This window comes from Indicator indicator, chromosome 4 (assembly GCF_027791375.1).
Source record: "Indicator indicator isolate 239-I01 chromosome 4, UM_Iind_1.1, whole genome shotgun sequence".
Classification (NCBI taxonomy): domain Eukaryota; kingdom Metazoa; phylum Chordata; class Aves; order Piciformes; family Indicatoridae; genus Indicator; species Indicator indicator.
In genome coordinates, this window is record NC_072013.1 from 8,074,261 (window position 1) to 8,098,155 (window position 23,895).

Here is a 23,895-nt window from a genome sequence, read left to right on the forward strand (position 1 = left end):
GTTTCTTTATTGTTTGGTCATCATGTGGTTTTGCAAAGCACTTGTTGATAGAAACCCAGGAATGTTAGCAGCACATGACATTTTTAGATGCCTGGAAGAACAAGTTTGCTTAGAAAAAGCCATCTGTTTATTTTCTCTGTGTGGTGGTCTTACAGCATGTCTTCAGGAGTTGATTACTCCAGAATTGCATTGGGTCCCAAACGAGGTCCATCTGTTGCTGAGAAAGAAGTTCTGACCTGCATTCTTTGTCAAGAGGAGCAGGAAGTAAAGTTGGAAAGTGCTGCCATGGTATTGTCTGCCTGTGTCCAGAAATCAACTGCCTTAACTCAGAACAGGAGCAGAATTCTTGAACTCTCAGGGGGTATGCAGTTTTTCTTCTTCTGGACTAAAAGCAGTTCTCTACTTAGAGTTTGTACCCTTTGAACCCAATTTAACTCTATTCAGTCAGATTGCAGAATGCCTTATCCTCCTTAATAGAAAGTGAAAACATTTGCATCGTTCTGAAGTCCCTGTGTTAAAACTTAAAAATGAGAAGTGTGTGAAGATTTCCATTTGTCCCTGGGAAGTCAGAGAATGCTTTAATCTCACAAGATTTTATAAACCTTAGGGACTGAGTAGGAGTGGTCACTATGGGAAAAAATCCAAGAATGTTAATAGTTCCTGTTTATTCAAGCACAGCAGAAAACTTTGCCAATACAGAGGAAATACATTAACACTATCAGAGGCCCATTTGGCAGCCTTAGGAGGTTTTGTAGTTTTGGTTTGGTTTTGTGTCTAGGAAGGAACATAAGCACCAACATAATAAAACAGAAAAATATAAGCAAGGATCCTATGACACCATCTGATGAAAAAAAAACCAAACCACAAGTTGGAATTGCATAATAGCTTATTGATAGTTTTGTCCTGTTTTAGAACAAGATATCATTGACTCATAAGAAGCTCATAAAGCAAAATTAACCCAATGTCCTATTTTTTAAATTACTGTCTAGCAAATAGCTTGACGTTCTGTTTGTGCATTTCATTATCCCTGCTTCGGTGTTTGAAGTACAGTCTTGAATGCTATCAAATAGAATTCTGAAGTAAAGTTCAGCATTGTTTCTTATTTCTCCAGGATATTACTCTGTTTTCTGTCATGCTTGTCGACCTTTACCAAATTGTTTCACTTACGATGTTTTATGTTTCCTCCTCAGGGTTATTAACCAAATGCTTATAAGTCCTAGGTCTGACTCCTACAGAGTCCTTTTTGATCTATTTTTTTTTTCTTAATAGTGAACTACTGACAATTGCAATCTTGAGCCAGCTGTATAGAATTTGTATCTAGGCCATGTACTAATTACATCTGTTTTTTTATTTGCTTTCTTGTGTGGTACTTTGAAGTACAAATTAAATCCTATGCTTTTCTGGCAAGATACACTTGTAAGCTTTCTACAGTGATGTGTTGGGCTATTGAAGTAATTGAAAAAGGAAGAGAATGAAGTTCCCTTTCCAGAAGCCACTTTTTTCCTGTTATTTATAGTACTTACTCTACTGCATGGTCCTAAAACTTTTTTTTTCTCTCCTTCCCCCCTTCCTTAGAGACCTAAATAAGTGGAAAAATGCTTGCTCTCAGAGCAGAAGTGCACATGGTGGCAAATCAGCGTTATACCATTGTGTTAGCTTTCTTATTTCTGTCTCCACTACATTAAAAGCAGCTTCTGATGCTGTCAGATAGAATTCTATGTTTGGTGCAATTTGGATACCAGAGTTTTTGTATGATGTTCTGGTTTTGTTTGGGTTTTTTCAGTTTTGTTAGGTTTTGGGTTGGGTGTTTTTGGATTAGAGGGCTGGTGGTGTTTAGTTCACTATTGTTTTGATAACGCTAAGGGTAAAAGGGAATCTCGCTTTGAGTGCATATGTAGCACAGAGACACCATTGCATTCTCCAAGTTTTTGCTGTTAAGAATTATGCAAGATCAGTGAAAGATAGGCTTGACTTTGTTATTTGGCAGTGCTGTTAATATGGTTTGAAAATATAAGGAAATACTTGAAGAAATGCCTAATCTTTCTTGTCTTAGTAGTTCCACTTTCTTTCATTTACAAATACAATTAAATATGCATTAAAAACTTCAATGATAGCAAATCCAACCACAGAGCATTTCCAGTACTGAAGAACCCTTTTTTTTCTGGTTTTCCCTTTTTTTTTCTTCCTTTTTTTAAATCAGTTTACTGTTGGTTTTGAATTCTGTTGTCTTTTGCAAAATAATTAGCCTTCACCAGTTTAAGGTGCACTGTCTTGCAGTTTGCTGGAGTATTGGTCTGGAAAAGCTCTAGCCAAGTAGGATTTTAATGTGCTAGTGGGAAAATGAGATCTGAAGGGTTGTTTTCTGTGTATACTGTTGCTTATTTCTGTTCATACTGGTTCTGTTCTTTGAAGAAGTCCTTTCTGTTGTGTCTTTCTAGATACGCTGGATCCTCTCTTCATGCACCCTGACTTACCTTGTGGGACCCACACAGGAAGCTGTGGTCATGTGATGCATGCAGCGTGCTGGCAGAAGTAAGGCTGTCTCTCTTGTTTTTTTTTTTTTTCTTTTTTTATTGATCTGTTTTCCGAAACATCTAAGTGCACACTAAAACACTGTACAGTAACTGGTTATTTCAGTTAAGGAGTTGAAACTATTTGTACCTCATCAAAAATGAAACATGGCACAAAGTAAGTTCACCTGATGAACAAAATCGTCATCAAATGTTTTTAGTGCCTTCTGTGACCCAAAGAAAAATCTGTAAGCACTTACTAATTTATGCAAATAAATGGGTTAAAGTCGTTCAAGAATAAGAAACCACTCTTGTAGGTTTATATTTGAGCAATCCAACGAGAAGCAATAGGATGTTCCAGGTGAGCGTTCCATAGCAGCATTGTTTTGACTGAAAGTCTGTCACCAGTTCCGTACTTACAGGATGAAGTTAGCTTATTTCAGTGAGACTTCAGATGCATTTAGAATAGAATATGAATGGCTAAATCTACCATTTGTTTCTTCTCCTCCCCTATTGGTGAACAAACTCTTAATAAAAAGTAAGAGGGAAGAATTGATGCAGTGCTTAAAAATCTTCACTAGATTCCTGTTCTTGGGAGTACACAGTTTAGACCAGGTGTGTTCGATTAGAATGAAACCTGAAATTTTAAAAGACTGAGTAACCTTAAATGCAGAATAAAGCCATCCTGATAGCAGCCACATTTGCAGGATTAGAGTGCAAAACAATACCATCTGCATTTGACTCAGGCCTGGCAAGGCCAAACAAGGTAATAGTGTGATATAGTAACACAAACAACCTCACTGAAGTTTTATCAACAGATGGAGAGAGTTGGGTCATACGCTTGCAAGCTACTTTATACTGTTGTATTTCTTGAGCTTTGTTGTTTGTACTTGTACCATTTGACTTCAAAAAAAAATCTGACTAAACTTCTAGTGCTTGTCATTTGCTTTTCTGTTATGTGTGTGTATTTTTTTAGCTATGAAACATCAGTACAGAATAAATAGGTGCACATGTTAAAATGATACACAAGTATGTTCTTTGAGTGTAATGCATCTGCTCTCGGCAGATCCATCTACATCTGCGTAGATCTAAGTAGTGCAACATTGGAGCTCAGTTCCCTTGCTCTTTTTAAGAAAAGATGACTTGCTGTATGGGTAAATGGGATTAAAATGGACAACAGGCTCTTCTCATACAGGATGGCATGGAAGGTTTGAGTATAGTCTTTTATTTTTTATATAACAGACATTCTAACTTACTAATATTCCTCCAAATGATGCCTGCCACACCTCTCTTAGAGTATCTGTGGAGCCTAAAAATACTGCAGAATACTCTCTTAAGCAGTACAAGTTCAAATGAATAGGATATCTCTGTAGTTTCCATGTTATGAGGAAGCAGAGTTGCTTGTAAAACTGTATTTCTTTAAATGTGGGGAAACATACGTATGTTTTGGTTGATAGTAATAGATTAGTTTCCTTAATATTCTGTAGTCATTAGAGCTTCTGCATATACTCCCACATTCACCTTTCTTCTGTTACACAAATGGGATTTTTTTTTCCCCTTAAGATGTATGATTTAGAGGAAAAAAATAAATGTAGTTATTACCTTAATGTGGCAGTTAGATAATTTCATATCTGTCTTTTAAGACCCTACATACTCGGTCTGAAAACGAGTACTAAATTTAATTGCTTGTATCTGGGTAAGAAGATTGGAATATTGGACCTTTATGTTCCTAGTAATACCACTGAGGCATTAATGAAATTGGAAAGCTCATTGCCTCCACTGAGGGGGCAAAATCGTAATGAAACCTGTAAAAGGAATCATAGTTACTTCTTCTTTTCTTTTTGAGTTTAAAATAGCTCAAATGTGATACTGTAATATAAATTATCCTCTCTTCCTGTTAAAAGGCTACAGTTTTCATGGTCTAATCATGAGGCTCAGTCATTGCTGTGAATAGCTGATTATTCATTCATGAGGTGTTACTGGTAGTTTTTGTTTTTCCTAAAATTAAATAAAAACACGTACAATCCGTGTTTCACACTTATTGTAACAAGTTGCGTGTGAGAGACATCAGGTACAACATTTCATTGTGTTGGAGATGTGAGAGTAGAGAAGGGTAGACAAGTTAGACTGTGAAAATGTTAGTGAAATTTAAAAGAATCTGAAAGGCAAGGAAGAGTTGCTGTAGTTTTTGCATGAGTTCATCTGTATACTGAAATGTTTTTATTTTTACATGTAGGCACTTGAAAGAGTTACAAATCATAGGTAAACACTTGTTTGTTGGCTTGGCTGGGCATTTGCTAGATAATAGCACTTTTAATTATTTGAACATTGAATCATGTCACATTTGATCATTCCTCTTGCTAGTAATTTCCTTTTCCATCTTGTAGGTACTTTGAAGCCATGCAACTAAACTTCCGGCAGCGCCTGCATGTTGAGCAGATATTTGACTTGGAGAATGGAGAGTATCTTTGTCCGCTCTGCAAGTCTCTGTGCAATACTGTGATTCCTATTGTTCCGTTGCAGGCTCAAAAAATAAACAGGTGAATTACTAGACTGCACTGCAGCACTTTTTAGGGCCATTTGAGCCTTTCAGACATTCAGAAGGAAAGCTTGGGCTGAGCTTCCTAATCTGTATAAAAGACTGCTTATTTCCTTATTGGATATTCAGCCAAATACACTGCTTTTGGCAGTCTATTTATTTTTTTAAAAACTTACTTGGATTGTCTGTTCTTCAGAGCTGAGATCAGATGAGAAAGTACCTAGATCTATTATTTAGCCTAACGCTTATGTTACTGTTTACTCAAAATTTGCAAAGTCAGCCAAACTTTGCAAATACTAAGTTAATGTATTCTGATCTAAATGTGCTCTTTGTTTTTAAAGATGAAGTGATTCTTTAATGATTATTAAAGTAAAATTTGCTTTGTGTTTCTATTTTCAGTGAGGATGCAGAAGCAGTAGCTCAAATTCTGTCCCTGGCTAGGTGGCTAGAGATTATTACCGTCAGGATATCGGGCTACAGTGTCAAAAATGCTAAAGGTATGGTATCTTGTTTTGGAAGCTGTTCTATGTGATGTGTAATATACCAGTACATGTTTTAACTAACACCAGAAAACTTCAAATAAAGAAAATTTTGCTATTGGTCAATATAGTATCAGAGAAATCTGGAGATGAGGTTGTGGCCCTTTTTTATTCTTTCCTGTTAAATTCTTCCATTATTATTTGCGGAAGAAATCATGTATACTTGGAGAGGGTAGTCGAGAGGTAGTCACCAACTGACACTTAAGAGTTAAACTTCTGTATGGACTAGGATGTAGTGAAAAAAAGATAAAATTAAATAAAAAGGGCCAAAGTGAAAACGTGTCAGTTTTAGAGAACTGAAGGTACCTGAGGGTCAAGATACTACTTGCACTTATAAAGCAGGAAATTCTTTTTCCTCACCAGGAAAGCACTACTTTAATCCTTATGTTTCTGGGAATAGAAGAAAATACTATTTGAAGAGGAGGGTTAGAAGACAGTCTGGCTGATGAGGGCTGTTTAAAATAAAAAGTCTAACTTCTGTCAGAGTGCTGTAAAAACTAACAATTTATTTTGTTTTTTAATACTTTTCTTCTTCCCCTGTCTTTTCCTCCCCCACCCCCCCAAGGTGAGAAACAAAATCTTCCAGATTTCACCAGCAAGGGAATGGGGAACTCTGCTTTGGAATTCCATTCCATCCTTAGTTTTGGAGTTCAGTCCTCGTAAGTGTTACTAAAGGAGTTATCTGCATTATACTTTTTCTCCCTAAAATAATCTATATATACCTCAGGATTTGTGTTGAAGGAAAGGCGTATGATTTCTTTGGTGGGAATATGGGCTTAGACTTTTCATTAAGAATTCACTGGATATTGCATCTGTACAGAGCTAGGTAGACTTCTTGCTCAAGTCCACTTTGGTAGTTATGTTCTTAATACAGAGCTAGGAGTCTGGAATCTTCTAATCCACAACCTCAGTGATCTGAGTCACTTCCTATGCCTCTAGCCAAGTTATTTAATGTATCTGCCTTAATTTTCCTGATACGTGTTTGTCTCAGGGATAGATTTCACTTGGTTTTGAATGCAATGATGTAACACAGGTTAGTCGAAGGAATAGGTCTCTGTTTTTATTCCCGTGGGCAAAAACACTCACCCATTAAACCAGAATGAAGGGATAGATTTTTTTCAAGGGGACCAGGCTGCCTGTCTTCTTTTTAGATCATGCCATAAGAACTCTACTTCTGCTACTTCTAAGCGACGTTGTATTTATGCTAAGTACTTAAGCATGTCTGCTATTTGCAACAATTCAGTCAGAAAGTTGAAATCTGTTCCTTCTTGATAACTGATCTCTATGGGAAAGATTCTGTAGGATGCACTTAAACAGTATGATATTTGAGTTTGGCTAAACCCCAAAATTTGTCGTAATATTGTCTTCTCTGTAACGATTTGAAGGCTTACTGTGTGTGTCATCTCTTCCTGTTATGGAGCTTCATGTGTGACTTCAGACAAACCACAAGCTATCAAAACTGTGGGTGTTTTTGCTTAGGCACTTTTCTGCATGTGACTGCAGAAAACTAACCTAGTGTCAGTTGAAAGGACCTTGTGTTTAATATTTGCAAACATTTTTAGTTGCTTATGAAAAGGGAAGTATTTTCATTCTAGTACTTAATTATATTTCCTTACGCAGATCTGTTTTTTCTCTCATGGTATTTTACTTTAATTTAGATGTTTGCAATTTTTTAATATTAATCGTAATACAATACAGAGAAACAGACTCCTTCCAGCCTGGCAGCTCTTAACAGGCTATACAAATTGAGAGGTTATGTCAAGGTACTTCTCTATTACTGTCAACTAGTAAACTTTTCTCCTGTGTTGTACTCAAGGATTTTTTTTTTTTTTACAAATAACTCCAACATTGTTAGTGATTGACTAGTAAGCAATAAGCACAATGAATAATTCAGACTGAAATTATCTTGGGTTGCTTTTACAGAGCCAAATACTCCAGCAGTATAAAGGAGATGCTTATTCTCTTTGCCACCACCATTTATAGAGTTGGGCTAAAAGTTGCTCCAAATGAAGCTGACTACCGGATTCCTATGATGACCTGGAGCACATGTGCTTTTACCATCCAGTGTATAGGTAAAACATAACTTGGGTTTAGTCCTTCTCATCACTTGAAAATCTTACAGTGGTTCACATAATTTTATACAATCTGATTGTATAAATAGTAGTGGTTTGGTTGTATAAATAATAGTGGTTTGATTGTGTAAATAATAACAAGAATAATTGTCATATTATGTGGTAATACAGCAATGTAAATGACATGTCATTATATTTATAATAATAGTCATAATCTATAATATTTTATAAAGTTTTTCTTAGATGATAGTTCATAAAGTAAGATATGGAAGACTGATATGAATGAGGTCAGTGATCCTGTTCCACGTTATTAATTGTAGCATTAAGCATGTTTAATGAATATTCTCAGGCTGCCTCAGATCGTTGACCTACAGGCATCTCCTCCACAGCTAAGTCTTTAACAGCTATGAAGCAGTTTTCTCTCATTATATCTTTCCACCTCTATGCTTGAAGAATTGTCATGAAATTAGAAATGTGGTCTTCCGTATTCTGAAATTGCTAAGGAGGTACCTGGTAGAGAAACAAGCAAACAAAACCAACACACCGGGCATTCTCTGGCATGAATATCCTTTTGAAAGAAAAATAACAACCAGAAACGTTTGCTATTTTGGAGCTAATGCACATATTTATCAGTCATTCTCATTTCTGTACTATATACATGAAGGAATTTGTGTAATAAAGGTGAAGCTGTAGATAAATCTGTAGTGGCTTTCAGGTAGGGAAAGATATGTCTGAAATGCTTGCTGTAGGAACTGAGAATGTAATTGCACATCTCCATAAATACTATCTGCCAGGTGTGTCCTTTTTAATTGGTGAAGCTGTTAGTGTACAAGTGTAGTCTACACTAAATCTTTAGTGGACTTGACCTAACTGGGGTTTAGAGCATTCAAGAAGTGTTTAGGAGAACTGGGAATATTCTGGTAAGACAGGAATAGCGATGAAAACTGATTGCATCTTTCTAGTGTTATATTTTAGCAGAGATTTCAAATGGGTTGGGAGAGAACTGGAAGCTTTATGAACATTAATGCATTTAATGCTGTGCAGAATGTTTTCATTTGATACCTGAACAAAACCCCAAACAACCTTTGTAGCTCTCAGGGATGAATTTGCCAGCAAGTGTATAAATGCAATAATTCATCAGCGATGTGATATTGAAGGCATTGAAGGTCAGAAATAGATAATTCAGATGCCATATCAAGTCAAGACTATCAAACCAGAGAGACCACTGTGATGGTCTGACCTGTCTTAGGACATACTAGTTGTTAACAAATAGAACACAATTCCATGAAACTGTAAAGCAGAACTGCTTACGTAGCTTCTAGTATGCTAGGTTTGAATCTAGTCTTAGAGCGCGTTATTAAAACCATTTCACAGGCCTGTGGCCAAGCTACCTAGGCAAGGCACTGTAGCTACCTCCACTGGTGGGGTCTTTAGAGGAGGTTGAAAGTATGGGATGTGAATTGCTTTCATTGCCTAGAGCCAGACAAATGCAGATCTGATTTTTCCCATGTTTCTTCAGCAGCTCCACGTGTTAAGTGTTACACCAGTGTACAGAAGTGCTAACTACTACACATAGTACATACAACATACACTACTACCACAACTAACATACTGAAACAGTCAAACAAAAACTTCCCAACCAGAAAAAACTCAGGGAAAACAAACAAACAAAAAATTCAAGATCTTGAAGCACACAGATTAATCTCTGAAAAGTGACTAAAGCGCAAAAACATTTCAATGGATACTGTTTTACTCAATTGGGTTAATTTGGTTTCTTATTTTTATGGGTTTATTTTCTTTTCCCTTCACAACCTATGCACTCAAGGAGAAAGCTGAATTTTCTTCCAGCTCGGGCATTTTTTTTCAAAATGCTTTTTGTTAGACTGTAGTCAAATGCAGCCATGGCTGTGTAGCATCCCTATAAATATACCTTAGTGGTTTGAGCACATTTTATGAGGATAACTTAAAATATGACTAAACCTGTAGGTTGTATCATCATTGACATGAAAGTGTTTTCTTAAACCCCTAGTTACCAAGGTATGAAAACCAAATGTTTCTAAAAAGCTTGTTACAACCATTTATCTGGGAAACATTCAGTATTTTTTAAGACAGATTTTTGTTGTTGTTCAAGAGAATTCTCTTATTTGAGTAAAGTTGAGCTTTAAAAGGAAGTACATATACTAAGAATGAATTAATTTTGGGCTAAGTCTATTCTAACAGAAATGTTAGCTTCTGTAGAACAAAGCAACTTATTTTTTTCTGTTTAATTTTAAGAAAACCTCTTGGAAACAGAGGGAAAGCCTTTATTTGGATCTCTACAAAATAGACAGGTATGGGCAAGTAAGATATGCAATAGATTTTAAACAAAAAACCAATTTTTAAATATATGTATATATATATACCCACACATAAAAAACCTTTCTGTTGAAAGTGCTGACATAACATCATTCTTTGTTGAGGAATAGCTCTCAAAATGTTTAGATTGATAAAATAAAGAGCATTTTGGGAAGAATGTTTCTACTTACACGTGGAAATTTTTAGTAAATTATCAGTGTGTTTTCTATTTGTAGATGTTTTTACAGCTTTATTTTACACTTACATCTTTTTCCTGTCCAACCATTTTCTCTTGTGCTCTAGCACAGTGGCCTTAAAGCATTAGTGCAGTTTGCAGCTGCTCAGAGAACAACATCACCACAGGTCCTGATACAGAAACATCTGGTTCGTCTTCTAGGAGGTATGGTATTCCATTTCATGCCTACCTTGAATGTTGCTGAGGTTTCTATTGCAAAATGGCACTCACAATAGTACAGCATAGAGGCAAAAGTTAGACTACTGACAACAGTGCTGACTTCAGTTTCTCTAATGTTGCCTGAGGAGAAGTCATCAATGGTTCTTAATGCAGCCCTGTGTCAATCAAGTCCCCAAACAATCCTCTATCCTGGATTGCCTAGGTGTGGAGATAACCATGTCTAAGTGATCTGAGTAACAATGTGTTTCTGGCAGTGCTCAAAGTTCTCATACTGTGCTAAAAAGCTAGGTAATGCCACAAAACAGGTATTTGTCTCTTAATTATTAAGACTTCAAATTTTTAGTACTTTTAAAAGGCTGCTTGCAGTGTAGATTAAGGAGCTAGTTTGAGACACATAGCTACCCTTCATGTTTCTTACTGATGAGGGCAGCATGGTGACCTTTGTGAATCCCACTCTTTGACTTGCCTTCTCTTCATTAGGATTCTTAGGTGTGGTACAGGTTTTGTACTGGGCTAGCTTGTGAGGCAGTATTGCAGTGCCTAAGTATACTTGTGGACTTCATCTTTAACACTGTGTGTACTTAATTTCTCTAGCTCTAATCAAGATTTTCACCTTGGGATTTTGATGATATAGTCACTGAAATTGTGAGCTGGTTGGGTGTGTGTGGAAATAGCTAAACAGATACATAATCAATTAACTAAGTGGTACACGGAAAAGATAGAGGCTCTAAAATCAGATTTTGATATTGCAGTTCAATCTAAAAGAAGAAATACCTACCAAATACATAACTGACATTTTTATTTCATAGTTCTTCTTCCAAACTTTAAAGTGGAGGACACTCCATCCCTCTTAGAAGTAGATATGTTTCATGTTTTGGTAAGCAGGTTAATTTTCTTTTTCATATTAATACTTACTTTTTAACATGGATTTCTGTGTACTTTACCCTATGGATAGTCTTGCATTATCTGTTCACTTGCATGAATCAAATGATTGTACAGGTGTACTGCATACAAGAAAATGGTTGCATGTAGCTGCTATTACAAGTCTTAGCTTTAATTTTGCTCTTCTAGCTTTCAAGTCTTTTCTGTCACACTGTTACTTAAAGCTTTCTTCTTTGTGTACCTAAACTGGCAATTACAATGGAAATGCTTCTGAGTTTCCTGCGTGCTAGAAGGGCACAAACGGTTAATGCTTTTCAGTGAGTTTTTGGTATCCTTTGAATTAAAACTAGGAATATAAATGAACAGGTTTAAATTGACTACAGAAATGAAATATAAACATATAGTAAGAATATACTTTCTATTACTTATGTAGCTATTGTCAAATTTGTTACTTTAATATTTGTTCCTTCCCTTTCACTGTAGGTGGGAGTTGTGTTGTCCTTTCCATCTTTATACTGGGAGGATGCTGTAGATTTGCAACCCTCATCTGTTAGTTCAGCCTATAACCATCTCTACCTCTTCCATCTGACAACACTGGCACACATAACACAAATCATCATCTCTTCAGCAACAGGTAGAGGAGCTGGGTTTGGGTTGGATTATTCTGGCATTTTTACACAATTTCTTAAAAATAATGGATGGGCACCACTAATGTCTGCCAGGTATAAACTTAAGCAGAAGAAATGACACTTAATACTAGGCAGTAATAACTGTTCTTCTGGTAAAAAATAAATAGCACTACATAATTTCAGAGCATTTAGTTTTATGTCTTCTTAGCCAAAGAAAACAACATAGTTACTGATACATCAGGACTTGAACAAGTCATTCATTAGAGTGCCAACTTTCCCCTCTTCACTCCTTGTAGGAATAGCAAAGCTCTGCCCAGCAGCAGCACTCCAAGCTATAGAGTGACAGTTACGAATCTGGAAAAGAAACTTTCCTTTACCCTTCAACCTAGTAAATACCCAGAGCCAAAATGTAGAATCCTCTGAGCTGATAGGATAGCATTTAACTTCTCTATTTCTTACTACTGCTTAAAGCTAGCAGAAACGTACAGGCTTCCTAGCTACTTCTTTGAGCATGCTGAGAACTGAGAAAATTCTTGTAGTTTAATCTGTGTAGGACAACTGCAGAAGTTCAAGAAAAGAAAGCAGGTTTTACGTGAGGGATGAACAGTGAGTCAGTAATCCTGATTATTCTTTATAGCATACTAGTATGCAGTGTTAGGAGAACATTTATTAGGTTGAAAACAGCAAATAACGAGGAAGTAAGCAAAATCATGTGTTATTATTTCCATAAATCAATTAAAGTAAAAAGAACTCAGCATGTGTAAAAGAGAATTGTGTCACAAATGATGTACACTTAGAGTGGTATTCATCTTCTTGCACACAGAATCCCCTACTGCTCAGTCATTGGACAACAGCGAGGAGGCACGGGCTGCAGAGTCTTTTTGTAAGGAGTTTTGCCAGTACACCAGTGGGTAAGTAACAGCATTTCTTTTTCTTAGATGGCAGTGCAGACCTGAGCAACACAGAAAACCAGAAGAAAATTACCTGGTTTTAGTAAAAATAGCTACTTTTTCTGAAAAACAGAGTAAATTCTTAGTTTAAGGATTAAACACCCCTCCCACCCCCAGAAATATTCATTCTAGAGACAAATACAGCCACTAACTATAGTAGTTATTTTTTCTTTGCCTTGTTTGGTTTTAGAGTTTTTTGTGTTTGGTTTTGTCACTGTTGTGTTTTAGTTTGTTTTTATTTTCAGATTATAGTTGGAAACTAGGAAGAAGCAAATGGTTCTATTAGCCAAGTGCAAAGCCATACAGAGTTGCTTATTGGTTTGAGTGTTAGTGCCCATCTTGTCAGACTTTTCTGATGGGTATAGCTACAGACTGTTTGGTACTTCAGTATCTGTGTGTGAAATGAACTAGAAAATATGGATAATGCTATAATATTACAGGGTGTTCCTCAGCAGCGCCTGGTCAGCATTTGTGTGACCGTCCTGTTCACATAAACGTGAATTGAATCGAGTTCAAAAGTTTTAGATAATAGGAACACTAAGTTAAATTTACAGTGAAATTTAGGCTAAATGCTCATATCAGTACAGATGACAAGAATAATTAACGAGTATCACTCCAGTTGTTTTTCTCAGAAATGGATTAGTATAGTGTTATTTTAAACAATCTTTTGAGTGTTACTGTTGTGACTTCCGTGATGTATGGGTTTTTGTTTTTTTTTTTACAATTCTGTTGGTGTTGGTTTTGGTTTTACTGAAGTGTTTTTTTTATGTTTGTTGGGGTGGATTCAAATCACCAACTGAATTGAGAAACATTCATAGTTGCAAAAAAAATTGCTGCCTTTTTGATAATAAGGAACCAGTTTAAGAATCAGTTGCTCTGTGTGATACCATATGGCATGCTTTAAATCAGGTTATCTTGAGTTACCTTGAGATGGACACCTATGCATTGGCTATTTATTTTTCATAATTCTGAAAAAGTGTAGGTTGAGATAATATGGAGGTTTAATTTAAGTGTTCTATATAAACTCAGTACTGCTTTTGTAGGCACGGGGCAAGTCAGAAGTTAGGTGCTGGTGGCTGTTTCACAGAATTTGGGGTACACCAGTGTTACTTTTGCACAGCTGCCATTCTACAATGCTAACCAAAATGTGAATGTTCTGGAAGGATTTGCACTGTGAGCTACTGCAGCTATTTATCATTTGTGTATTACAGTTGCTTTAGTCAAGATATTCCAGGCTGGCTTGTGTGGGATTGTGTTAAAAAAGGCATCATGCCTTACCTTCGTTGTGCTGCTTTGTTTTTTCATTATTTGCTGGGAGTCTCTCCACCTGAGGAACTACTACAAGGTAAATACGAAGAAGCAAATGTATTTATTGACTTTGCTGTTTTTGTGGACTTGATGATCTCTGAGGTCTTTTCCAACCTGGTTGGTTTTGTGATTCTGTAATGGAATTTTTATATGTTCATACTAACTTTGAAATAGTTCATGTATTAAAGTAAGACTTGAAGTAATAAGGAAATACTAATGTGTATAGGAAGAGGCAGGCAGGAGAAGCTGAGTTGTCTCAGCCACTTTTGCATGGCAAAGGTTTACTTCTCAATATGTGCAAATATGTCAATTATCAATGATGTGCTGATACTAAGTATTTGTGGATAAAAGGATACTGTAACATAAGGATGTAAGGGGCTTAAGTTGTGCCACCTGAGAGAGCTTGGAGTATATTTAAAAACAAGAAAGCAGTTTTGTGCAGTTGCTGATGTTGATAAATGCTGAAGATACAGGGACTCAGCAAAACAGCCAAATAGATACAAAGCACATTATAAAACTTAAACCTCTTCCTTGAAGGATTCTAATGCGTTACAGATGCTAAACCCCCAGAAAAAGTATTTTGTCTTTTGTCACAATGCTGTGAAACACAGAATTGTCAGGCCTTTAAAAAGGAGGATTATGAACAACTGAGACAAAATATAGCATCTTAAATTGTTTTATATGAACTAAATTTGAATTTGATGAGGATACATTAGTCAAAATCTCTGCATTTTGGGATATGTTATTGTCCTTGCCATTAATCTGGAACTTCGATTCTGTAGGGAGGAGTCTTTCTGGTAAATCAGAAATGCCATTTTGTGTTGCAGAGCCATTAAATGACCACCCAGCAAACCCATAAAATTAATCCAACTTATGCAATATGTTAGCACTGACTTGATCATAGTAAAATTTAATACTCTTGCAGGCCAAAAGGATATTAAAAAGCTAAAATGTGACAAGCACAGAAAATTTGCTGCACTAATGTGTTGCATATTATGCAATGAAATGAAATTTAAGCAGGGAGTTCTATTATCACAGTGACTTATATGCAACTTAACATATCTGAAATATATTAAGAAATTTTTAAACTTAAAGGAAGATCCTCAGCTAATGCAGATTATTATAGCCCTGATTAAGTCAGTGGAACTACATCCAATTGCACTAGCTATAAGCTCTGCCAAAGCTGTAAGACACGTATTATTCAATGCAAAAGGGAATGGGAGATTTCTAGTTTGGAGTGAATTATTCAGCAGTGCTGAAACACTTTAACATTTGCCTGTGTTTTTTCTTTTGCAGCTTCTGAAGAAGGGGAATTCAAGGCACTTTGTGGTTACCTTTCTCTACCTACTAATTTGTTCCTGCTCTTCCAGGAGTATCGGGACACAGTAAATCCACTGCTTCAAAGGTACTAATTGGGACTAGAGAAGTCATGTTTTTCTGACCTTACAGGAATTTTGGATCGAATTTGTTCATGAATGATTGAGCTCAAATTCATACCAGAGTTCTGAAGATTTGTTTGATGTACACAGGTATACTGAATCCCTTTAAAGGACTTCAGAAACACAAAACATTCTATATCTTATCTCAATTCAAGCATTAAACAATTATAGTTTAAGGAGCTAGTGCTTGCAGACCTACATTAAATCATTCATGCAGAAAGAAGTTATAAAACTTGTGCTTGCGTGGTATGCAAGTTACTGTTCAGTTGCCTGTTTTTAATCTGTCTATAGCAAAATTGCTGATCGCATGAGCTATAAAATGAGAATATGGAAAATTCTGTAGTTGACAGCGTGAAGCTTTTTATTTTGTTTCTAATTCCAAAATACACTGATGGATGTCAAAGTGAGCTTAATGGTCAAAAAGTACAATTTGAGTATTACGTATTTTGTAACCTGTCAGTAAAGAAATAATTGGTGAAATGCTCCATTTGAAAACACAAGTTAAAATAAACAGACACACCTTCACTCCCCCACATACCTCTGAGAATAATCCTGCTATGTTGTGCTGGAGAATGTCTCCATGCACAGAATGAGAGGAAACAGCTTTATGTTGTGGCAGGGGAGGTTTGGATTGGATAGTTGGAAAAATTTCTTCACTGAAAAAGTGGTTAAGCATTGGAATAGGCTGCCCAAGGAAGTGGTGGAATCAGTCCTTGAAAGTGTCCTAAAAAGATCCCAATGTGGTGCTTAGGGATATAGTTTAGTGGTGGACTTGGCAGTGTTAGGTTAACCGTCGGACTTGAAGTTCTTTTCCAACCATAATGATTTTACGATTCTATTTAATATGTCTGTTTGAGCACTTGGTTGCATAATTTATTGTTTCTGGCAGAATTCTCTGGCTAATGCTAGGCTTTTCTGCTTGGTTTGGTTGTTGGATTTTTTTTTTTGCTTTTTTGGTGGTTTGTTTTCTTTTGTTTTTTGTTTGCTTGGTGGGGTTCTTTGGTGTGGTATTGTTTTTTTGGTTGGTGTTTTGGGGGGGAGGGTGTTTGTTATTTTGTTTTTTTTTTTTTGTTTGGTGTTGGGTTGTCTGTTTTCATTTCTTTGGTTTTGTTTTGCCTTTAGTTGGTTGGAGGGTTTTTTTTTTGTTCTGTGTTTTTGTTTTTTAAACCTTTGTCTAGATTACTTCCATTCAAGAACATTTTGAGCTGTTGACTCCAAGTTACAGTTCATATAGCTGACAAACAACTGCTTACAATTTTACTACAATGAATTGCAATTGTATTATATGTAAGTTGATAGCATTTTCACAAGTAAATTAACTAATAGATTTGTCTTACATTGTTTCTACATGTTCACTCAAAGACCTGACGGTACTCACAAGAGCACAGAGGGGGTTGGTGCTTGTGAACATTAGAAAATGATCAGCAGAGGCAGTGGTTAAAAAATCCATTGTCAAAAGCAGAAGTTTAAAGTAGATGACTATGTATTTAATAGTAACAGTTTTCAAATCAGCATGCAAGCTGCCATATGTTTTCTGAAAGAACCTTACTTCAAAAGCCTAAATTTGATGATTGTTGAGAAATGTGTTAAATGAATCTTACTGGATTGACCATCTGCTTCAGTTCTCCCCTCTTTTCCTTCTCACAGAAATAATTTACAAGATCTCTCAGTCATCAGTTTCACTCTTGAGTAGCTTGCCAATGCCTGTCATTGTTTTGGTAGACTCATTTGGCCATTTTAAGCAAGCATACAACATACAGTAAAGCATTGTAACACAACTACTGGGTTATAAAATAAAAGCAATAAATATTTTCCTGGTAGAGCAGATGAAACTGTTTTACACTTTGACTTAACAGCTAAGTTTTGTAGCCCACTTTGAGAACCTTAGTGTGTCTCACAGCTGCTTGAATTTTTTAATGCTGTGTTTTCTTGTGCATGTTGATTTATTTTTAAGCATGCTTAGTTTTTTTCCACATAGGTTTTTCTTTTGTACGCAAACTTAGTGTTGTTCTGAAGCAATAAAGAATGGCTCTTGTTCCTTGTTAAGTTTTAGCTAGAACTATCAATGCTTTATCTGTGTTCTGTGTTTACTTACTGCTTAGTAGTTCAGCGATTCTGAATATATGTTGCTAGCAAACACTACCATATGCAACTGTTTGTTTGAAATAGGTGGTGTGCTGACCCCGGGGTGTTAAGTTGTTTGAAGGGGAAAAACATTGCAATAAGGTAAGTTTGTTTCTGTTTCATTTTGGTTTTTGTTTTGGTTGTTACTTAACTGTTGAAAGAATGAAGTGCTTATTATGGGCAAGATAGAGTGCTTTTGTTTTCTGTCTCCTGTTCTTCCCCCAAAAGCATATTTCTCTTCTTTGTGGAGAGTGTACAACATTGTTAAACAAGTTATCTAGCTTACTCTGGGGAGAAGACTAACTGAAATAGGAAATGTCCCCACACATGTAGGTAACATGAAATCTAATTTCATTATGTTTGCTGAAATATAGAAATGCTGAAGCTCTCATGTGGAGCCTTTTAATTGGTCTTTCTAGGACTGATGAAGTGCTCTCAAGCTATGGAAGTTTGCAGAAAGGACTGGAAGCATAGCAGGAATTCATAGCTATCTGTTCTATTCTTTGCTGTGATCCCTGTTACTCTTGCAATAGCTGTTTTTCACTTACCCAGGTATCCTAGGAAAAGAAATAGTTTAATAGAGCTTCCTGAAGACTACAGCTGCCTTCTGAACCAAGCTTCTCAGTTTAGGTAAGATGTGACGTATTTCATTATTTTCCTACGTGTTTTGTCCCCTTTTAAATTCTTGCAGTTACTGTAACTGGTATTAAAATTATGTTGCAGAAGCAAAGGTGCTGTTCTGATTATACTGGCCAGTACTAGCACATGTTCATTTTAAACATGAAGCACAATAGCTTACTAAATGCAGTCCCTTGTGTTTGGTAGGATAGCATATAAAAATTTTATAGCTTAATCTGCTAATCATTTTTCACCAGTGCAAAGATGCATTTGGTTTGTCTGTAAGCCTGACAATTACTTTTTCATCCCAGAAGGTTGGCACTGTTTTCTGCCAGGAAGAGTGAATCATAGGATAATTTAGGTTAGAAGGGGCTTCAGCAGATCCCCTAGTCCAACCTCCTGCTCAAAGTGGATATCTTGCTCGTAAAATGTTTCCAGCAACATGAAAACATAGCCAAAGGAGCCAGATATGTGAAATATGATAATGGCATAGTATGTCTTGGGCTTTTGTTTATTTCTGGGTTGGGGTTTTGGGGTTGGTTTTTTTGTTGTTGTGTTTTTAAGCAACATTATCCACAGTTAACATTTCTTTCTTTTAAAGTTTTAATTCCTGCAGTAACATTCTGATGATGCTTCTTTTAGATGCCCGCGGTCTTCTGATGATGAACAGAAGCATCCAGTATTGTGTTTATTCTGTGGGGCTATGTTGTGTTCCCAGAATATTTGCTGTCAGGAACTGGTGAATGGGGAGGAGCTGGGAGCCTGTACTTCTCACGCTCTTCAGTGTGGAGCTGGAGTCTGTATGTTTCTGAAGTAAGTATCTAGGCAGAATTTAGCATGTTAAAGAGCAAAGGAAAATCCTTAGGGGTCAAAATTCACAACTTTGTCAAAACATTTGATTTTTATTTCTTGTCTGAGCTCAAGAAACATTGCTTTGACCTAAGATAAAAGCTCACCAAAACGTTAAGATTGTGTTGGGAGTTGGCTTGTATTTTAAATGTATCTATGTTTTTCCTTAAGAATCAGGGAATGCAAAGTTGTCCTCATTGAAGGTAAAACCAGGGGTTGCTTATATCCTGCACCCTACTTGGATGAATATGGAGAAACAGATCCAGGTCTGAAGTGAGTAGCTGTTTGACTTTCTTTCCCCATTTCCATTTTGGTATGTCTGTCTGTCGTACACCCATTTAGACAACATGTTCTTCCTGCCAGCATGTGCAGCACTGTGGTATGCATCTCGGCCTGGTCAACTTGTTTAACTTCAAATTCTTGATGGCAGTTTCCAGTCATGAATGGGCCAGTCATAATGGAAAAATACCCTTTTTGGATAGTGTTAATTTTTTGTACTGATCTCAAGACTACTTTTTATGTTTTTAATTAGAAATGTGCAAGAATTGCCACTGCTGAAATGCCATGTTGGAAATTACAGTCATTGCTTGCTACATGTAGAATTTTGTCATTTCCAGTACACTTGTTGGAATTGGTGTTCATGGAAGTATTTAAGGTTTTTCTGGCCATGGTTAAGAGTGTTAATGATAAATTATTAATGGAACAGTTTGTCACTTGCTCTTCTGATGTGCTTATCCTTTTTTCTTCTATGAAGAAGAGGCAATCCCCTTCACTTATGTCGGGAACGTTACCGGAAGCTCCATCTACTATGGCAGCAACACTGCATCATAGAGGAGATTGCCAGGAGCCAAGAAACAAATCAGATCTTCTTTGGATTCAACTGGCAGCTGCTCTGAGTCTCTTAATTTTTAGTGAAAACTTTAACCTTTGGCAGTGCTTTGAAAAGGGAGTTAATAATCAACTATTGCACACAATTGATGGGTTCTCTAGGTTGGAAGTATTACTGATGTACTGAAACAATCTCATGTCACATGGTTTTCTTTTTGGTTTTTTTTTGGTTTTTTTTTGCCCCCTTTCCCAAAAAGGAAAACTACTTAGGTAGTTATTACTGGACATTCAGATGCAGAAATATTTCCACTTTTTTGAGAAGTTGTAATTGTTTCATATGCTTTGACAAGGATAGCTATGATTCAGGACACATGCCGTGTTTGTTTCTTCCATGCCTTGAGAATATACCTAAATGTTGTTGCTGTGGAAAAGCCTCCTTTACTTTCTTTGGATTCTTTTCCCTAGCTTAGTAAATATTTTAAATATGTAAAGATCTGTGGCATAATATTGGAATGGATGTGGTGCCAGGCCTGTAGTCATCTGTACCAACAGGTAGAGCAAACATTAGTTTGTACACAAAAAGCCTGCATTCATCTGTATGCTGGGATTTAATGAAGAGTTTTCAGTAAATAACTTCTTAAAGGAGAAGTGTGGGATAAAAAGTGCATGGGGCAATTACCATCTTGCTTGTTGCATTAAAAAGTAAAGTCTGTGCTTTTTGCATTGCCAGAACTGCACTTTATCTAATGAATTTGTCTAACATATATCCTAAGAGGTCTAGGGCTGCACCATTTGGCTAGCTTGTGGTTGGTTTTACTTCTTTTACAATTTGTCTTCTGAGATTCTCCCCAAGAAGCACACATGAAAATACTGTTAGTAGCTGTTGTGTAGTTCTGCAACCAACACAAGAGCCAGAGACTTCAGTAAACCAGAAGACCTTCAAAGCTAAAATCAACGCCCAAAAGAAGCCATTTTTAGAAGCAGAAATAAGCTTGCCCATATTTGAGGATTTTTCCACTCTTAATCCTCTTTGTTGTTTCAAGCCCTTCCTGCATTTTGGGGAGCATGTCCAGTGGTTCAGTGCAGTCAGAACAGAAAAGGGAGGGGAAAAAAGGTGGCTAAGTCTGTCTCTTTGCCCTTCAATAGATAGTGGCATATTATGATTGGGCTCTCTCTCAATGTTACGTGTTTGTGCTTCAGTTCTCAATGTTTGTTGTACTGTTTCCTGAATGTCAGTCATCATACGAGAGAATTTGTAATGTGATGGGTAAAAATAACTTTCCCATTTCTGTGTGGAAGTTCAAAGTTGTCAGTACTCTAAATTTCCCCACCCCTTTGCTATCAGGATTCTTAAGTGTCGTTTTAATAATAAGGCTTGAAAGGGGAGGATTCAAATTCATGTCAGTGTTTTTGTACAATTTCTTTATATTTTCTTTTTGCTGATAGTAGAATCACTAATAATGAATTATATTTAAATATTACTCTTCTAGTTTTTAAAAGTTTTTAGAGTATGTATGAGTGCACCAAAGAGCACCATAACTCCATCTAAAAATGGAATACCAATGAACTCAAGTATTGTTCTGATATCAAGTACTTGTTTGTAACTTCTGCTATAATCTTGGGTGATATAAATAGGTGATCTTTTCAGGTATTCTGTTTTTTGCAGTTAAGGCCATTCTCTGACTGAGATTTTAAACCTGAATATGAAACTGTTTAGAGGCAAATACTAATTCTTTTAGTCTTCTCTAAAAAGCATTTGAAACACATACTGAATTTAGAAGAACAGCTGTTATCAGAGCTTGCCTGCACTGTTAATTTCTAAGGCCAACAAAACACTTCTTACCACAAAAAAATTTGGATTAAGACTAGCAAATGTATGCCTCTTTCATACCAAAATTGTATTCACTTACTTTTTCCCTCTGATATTTACCTGTTCATTTATCAAAACCTTTCAGTTACCGTGCACTTCAGTGATAAAAAAATTCCGTTATCAAATAGGCAGTGAGTTCACTTTACTTACTCTGTCTGAACTGTTTTGTGTAAGGACAGGAGTAAGTCTGAGCAGCTGAGCTCATGTTTAAATCTCTAGACATCTTTGTAGCTGAAGAAGTGGGAGAGGAAAGTTGCATCTTTCTAGACATTTGCCCATAACTAATTTAGCAAATGGACTCCCATATCATTCAGTGACTAGTGTGGTCATCTTTCATTTCATAAACTACTATGCAGTTTTGTTCACTGTGAGTATAATCCATATTTAGTGATCACAAGACGCTTATGCCACTGATTCCATTCAAGCTGACAGATGAAGTTATTTGATAATGCACATATTGGTATCTTTAATTGCAAAACTGTAAATTTGAAACTTGTATAATGTTCTTGTGCTTTTGAAATAAAATATCTTGTATATGTATATTTAAAAAAAAAAGGAAATAAAGTAACTTCTCATAGATTTCCATTTTTATTTGCAGGTGCTTTGACACTTGACAGTTCATTTTAGAAGAGCATTATAGCAGTGTCTGTGTCAGTGTGGAAAAAAGGAAGAGTTAGTAAATGGTTGGTAAACAATACCAGTTATCCCTGCAGTACATATCATCATTCTGCCAGTTAATAACAGTGGCTCACTTTTTCTTATTTGGAGAAATATTCCACTTGTAACTTGCCCTAGTATTTTACAGGTGTGAGTTCCTGCGGTTTGTACCTTAATTAGTGGAAAAAAGTCTTAAGTACAGAATGAAGTATTTAGATGTTCTTAAACTGGTTTGAATGAATCTGGTTCTCTGGCTTCTCAAAGAACTGGTTGTACTGTCTGTCAGATACTTTACCTCTAGAGAGGGAAAGTTTGTGGTGTTGGTATAATGTGCTGTGTGATACATATCAAAAGTAAAAAAAAAAAAAACAAAACACCTAACCAAACAAAAAGTCCTTTTTTAAAGAGTTAAGCAAACAGCCGAGAAACCTTTTATACTTTTCATGTAGGAACAAGCTGCTGGCTGACATAGCTTTCTAGTTTTTTTCTTGTAACTTTGGGCACCATTAAGCTTCAAGTTTTTGGTTGTTAATGGTTTTGCTCTCTGTGCTTAGTCCTGTTAAAGCAATTGTTTATTTAAGAACCAGTTCCTGAAGAGGTAAAAGTTGAAGATAGATACATCAAGGTCTACTAGCAGAAACATGAAGAATATTAGAACAAGAAGCCCAGTCACTGGGGAGAGGAGGGGGATAAAATTAAAAAAGCCCTCTGCTTGTTTTTGCCCACTAAGAATGTCAAGATGTAATATGCACGTGTGCAGAATTATATAGAGGTGGATTTGGGCCATTATATGCTTTTCTTTATGGTTGAAATTGTCAACTACTCAGGTTCATGATGCAACACAGAAGTTACTTAGATTCTTTTAACCGATTACTTGACCTTCAAATATACTTTCTTAAAAAATGAAATCTATTCCATTTCTGTAGCACGATCTCTTTTATTTGTTCTTATATATGTTTTGCAGGTAGACTCAATTTTGGGTTTCATACAGAAAACAAATGGATAGTAATGAAAATTCAGTCCTGTGCAAATCTCTCAAACCCAGTTATTTCCTATCCTAGATACATTTCTCTAAACATAACATTCAGTATGGTCAAAAGCGTAAATGAAAGAGCAGCTGTGCCAAGAAAATATGCTTTAAGGAGAGCAAGTTGAGATTCAAAGAGACTTTATTTCCTGTAATGGTGAGTAAGAGGAGACTAAGTATAAAATTAAACATGAAACATTAGAACTAGAACTGTCTCTGAGTTTTCTTTTTCTTTCTGTGATTATTGCTCATGAGATGAGTGTCAATAAAGGGAGTATAGTTTGTGACATTTAATTACAGGCTAT

The 23,895-nt window shown here is 36.1% G+C and overlaps 1 protein-coding gene across 1 annotated transcript in view; it reads left to right on the forward strand.

The window, feature by feature from the left end:
• Positions 1-22,438, forward strand: part of UBR1 (ubiquitin protein ligase E3 component n-recognin 1) — a 63,688-nt gene extending 41,250 nt beyond the window's left edge. Inside the window, exons 30-47 of the mRNA XM_054400526.1 lie at positions 156-361; positions 2,439-2,532; positions 4,898-5,050; positions 5,449-5,546; positions 6,154-6,247; positions 7,512-7,660; positions 9,935-9,990; positions 10,298-10,394; positions 11,219-11,286; positions 11,775-11,925; positions 12,744-12,831; positions 14,082-14,215; positions 15,475-15,583; positions 17,787-17,843; positions 18,294-18,371; positions 19,002-19,172; positions 19,380-19,481; positions 19,963-22,438. Of these exons, the coding sequence (XP_054256501.1) occupies positions 156-361; positions 2,439-2,532; positions 4,898-5,050; positions 5,449-5,546; positions 6,154-6,247; positions 7,512-7,660; positions 9,935-9,990; positions 10,298-10,394; positions 11,219-11,286; positions 11,775-11,925; positions 12,744-12,831; positions 14,082-14,215; positions 15,475-15,583; positions 17,787-17,843; positions 18,294-18,371; positions 19,002-19,172; positions 19,380-19,481; positions 19,963-20,104 (2,047 nt within the window). The 3' untranslated portion in view covers positions 20,105-22,438. The remainder of the gene's footprint in view (positions 1-155; positions 362-2,438; positions 2,533-4,897; positions 5,051-5,448; positions 5,547-6,153; positions 6,248-7,511; positions 7,661-9,934; positions 9,991-10,297; positions 10,395-11,218; positions 11,287-11,774; positions 11,926-12,743; positions 12,832-14,081; positions 14,216-15,474; positions 15,584-17,786; positions 17,844-18,293; positions 18,372-19,001; positions 19,173-19,379; positions 19,482-19,962) is intronic.
• The last annotated feature ends 1,457 nt before the right edge of the window (positions 22,439-23,895 follow it).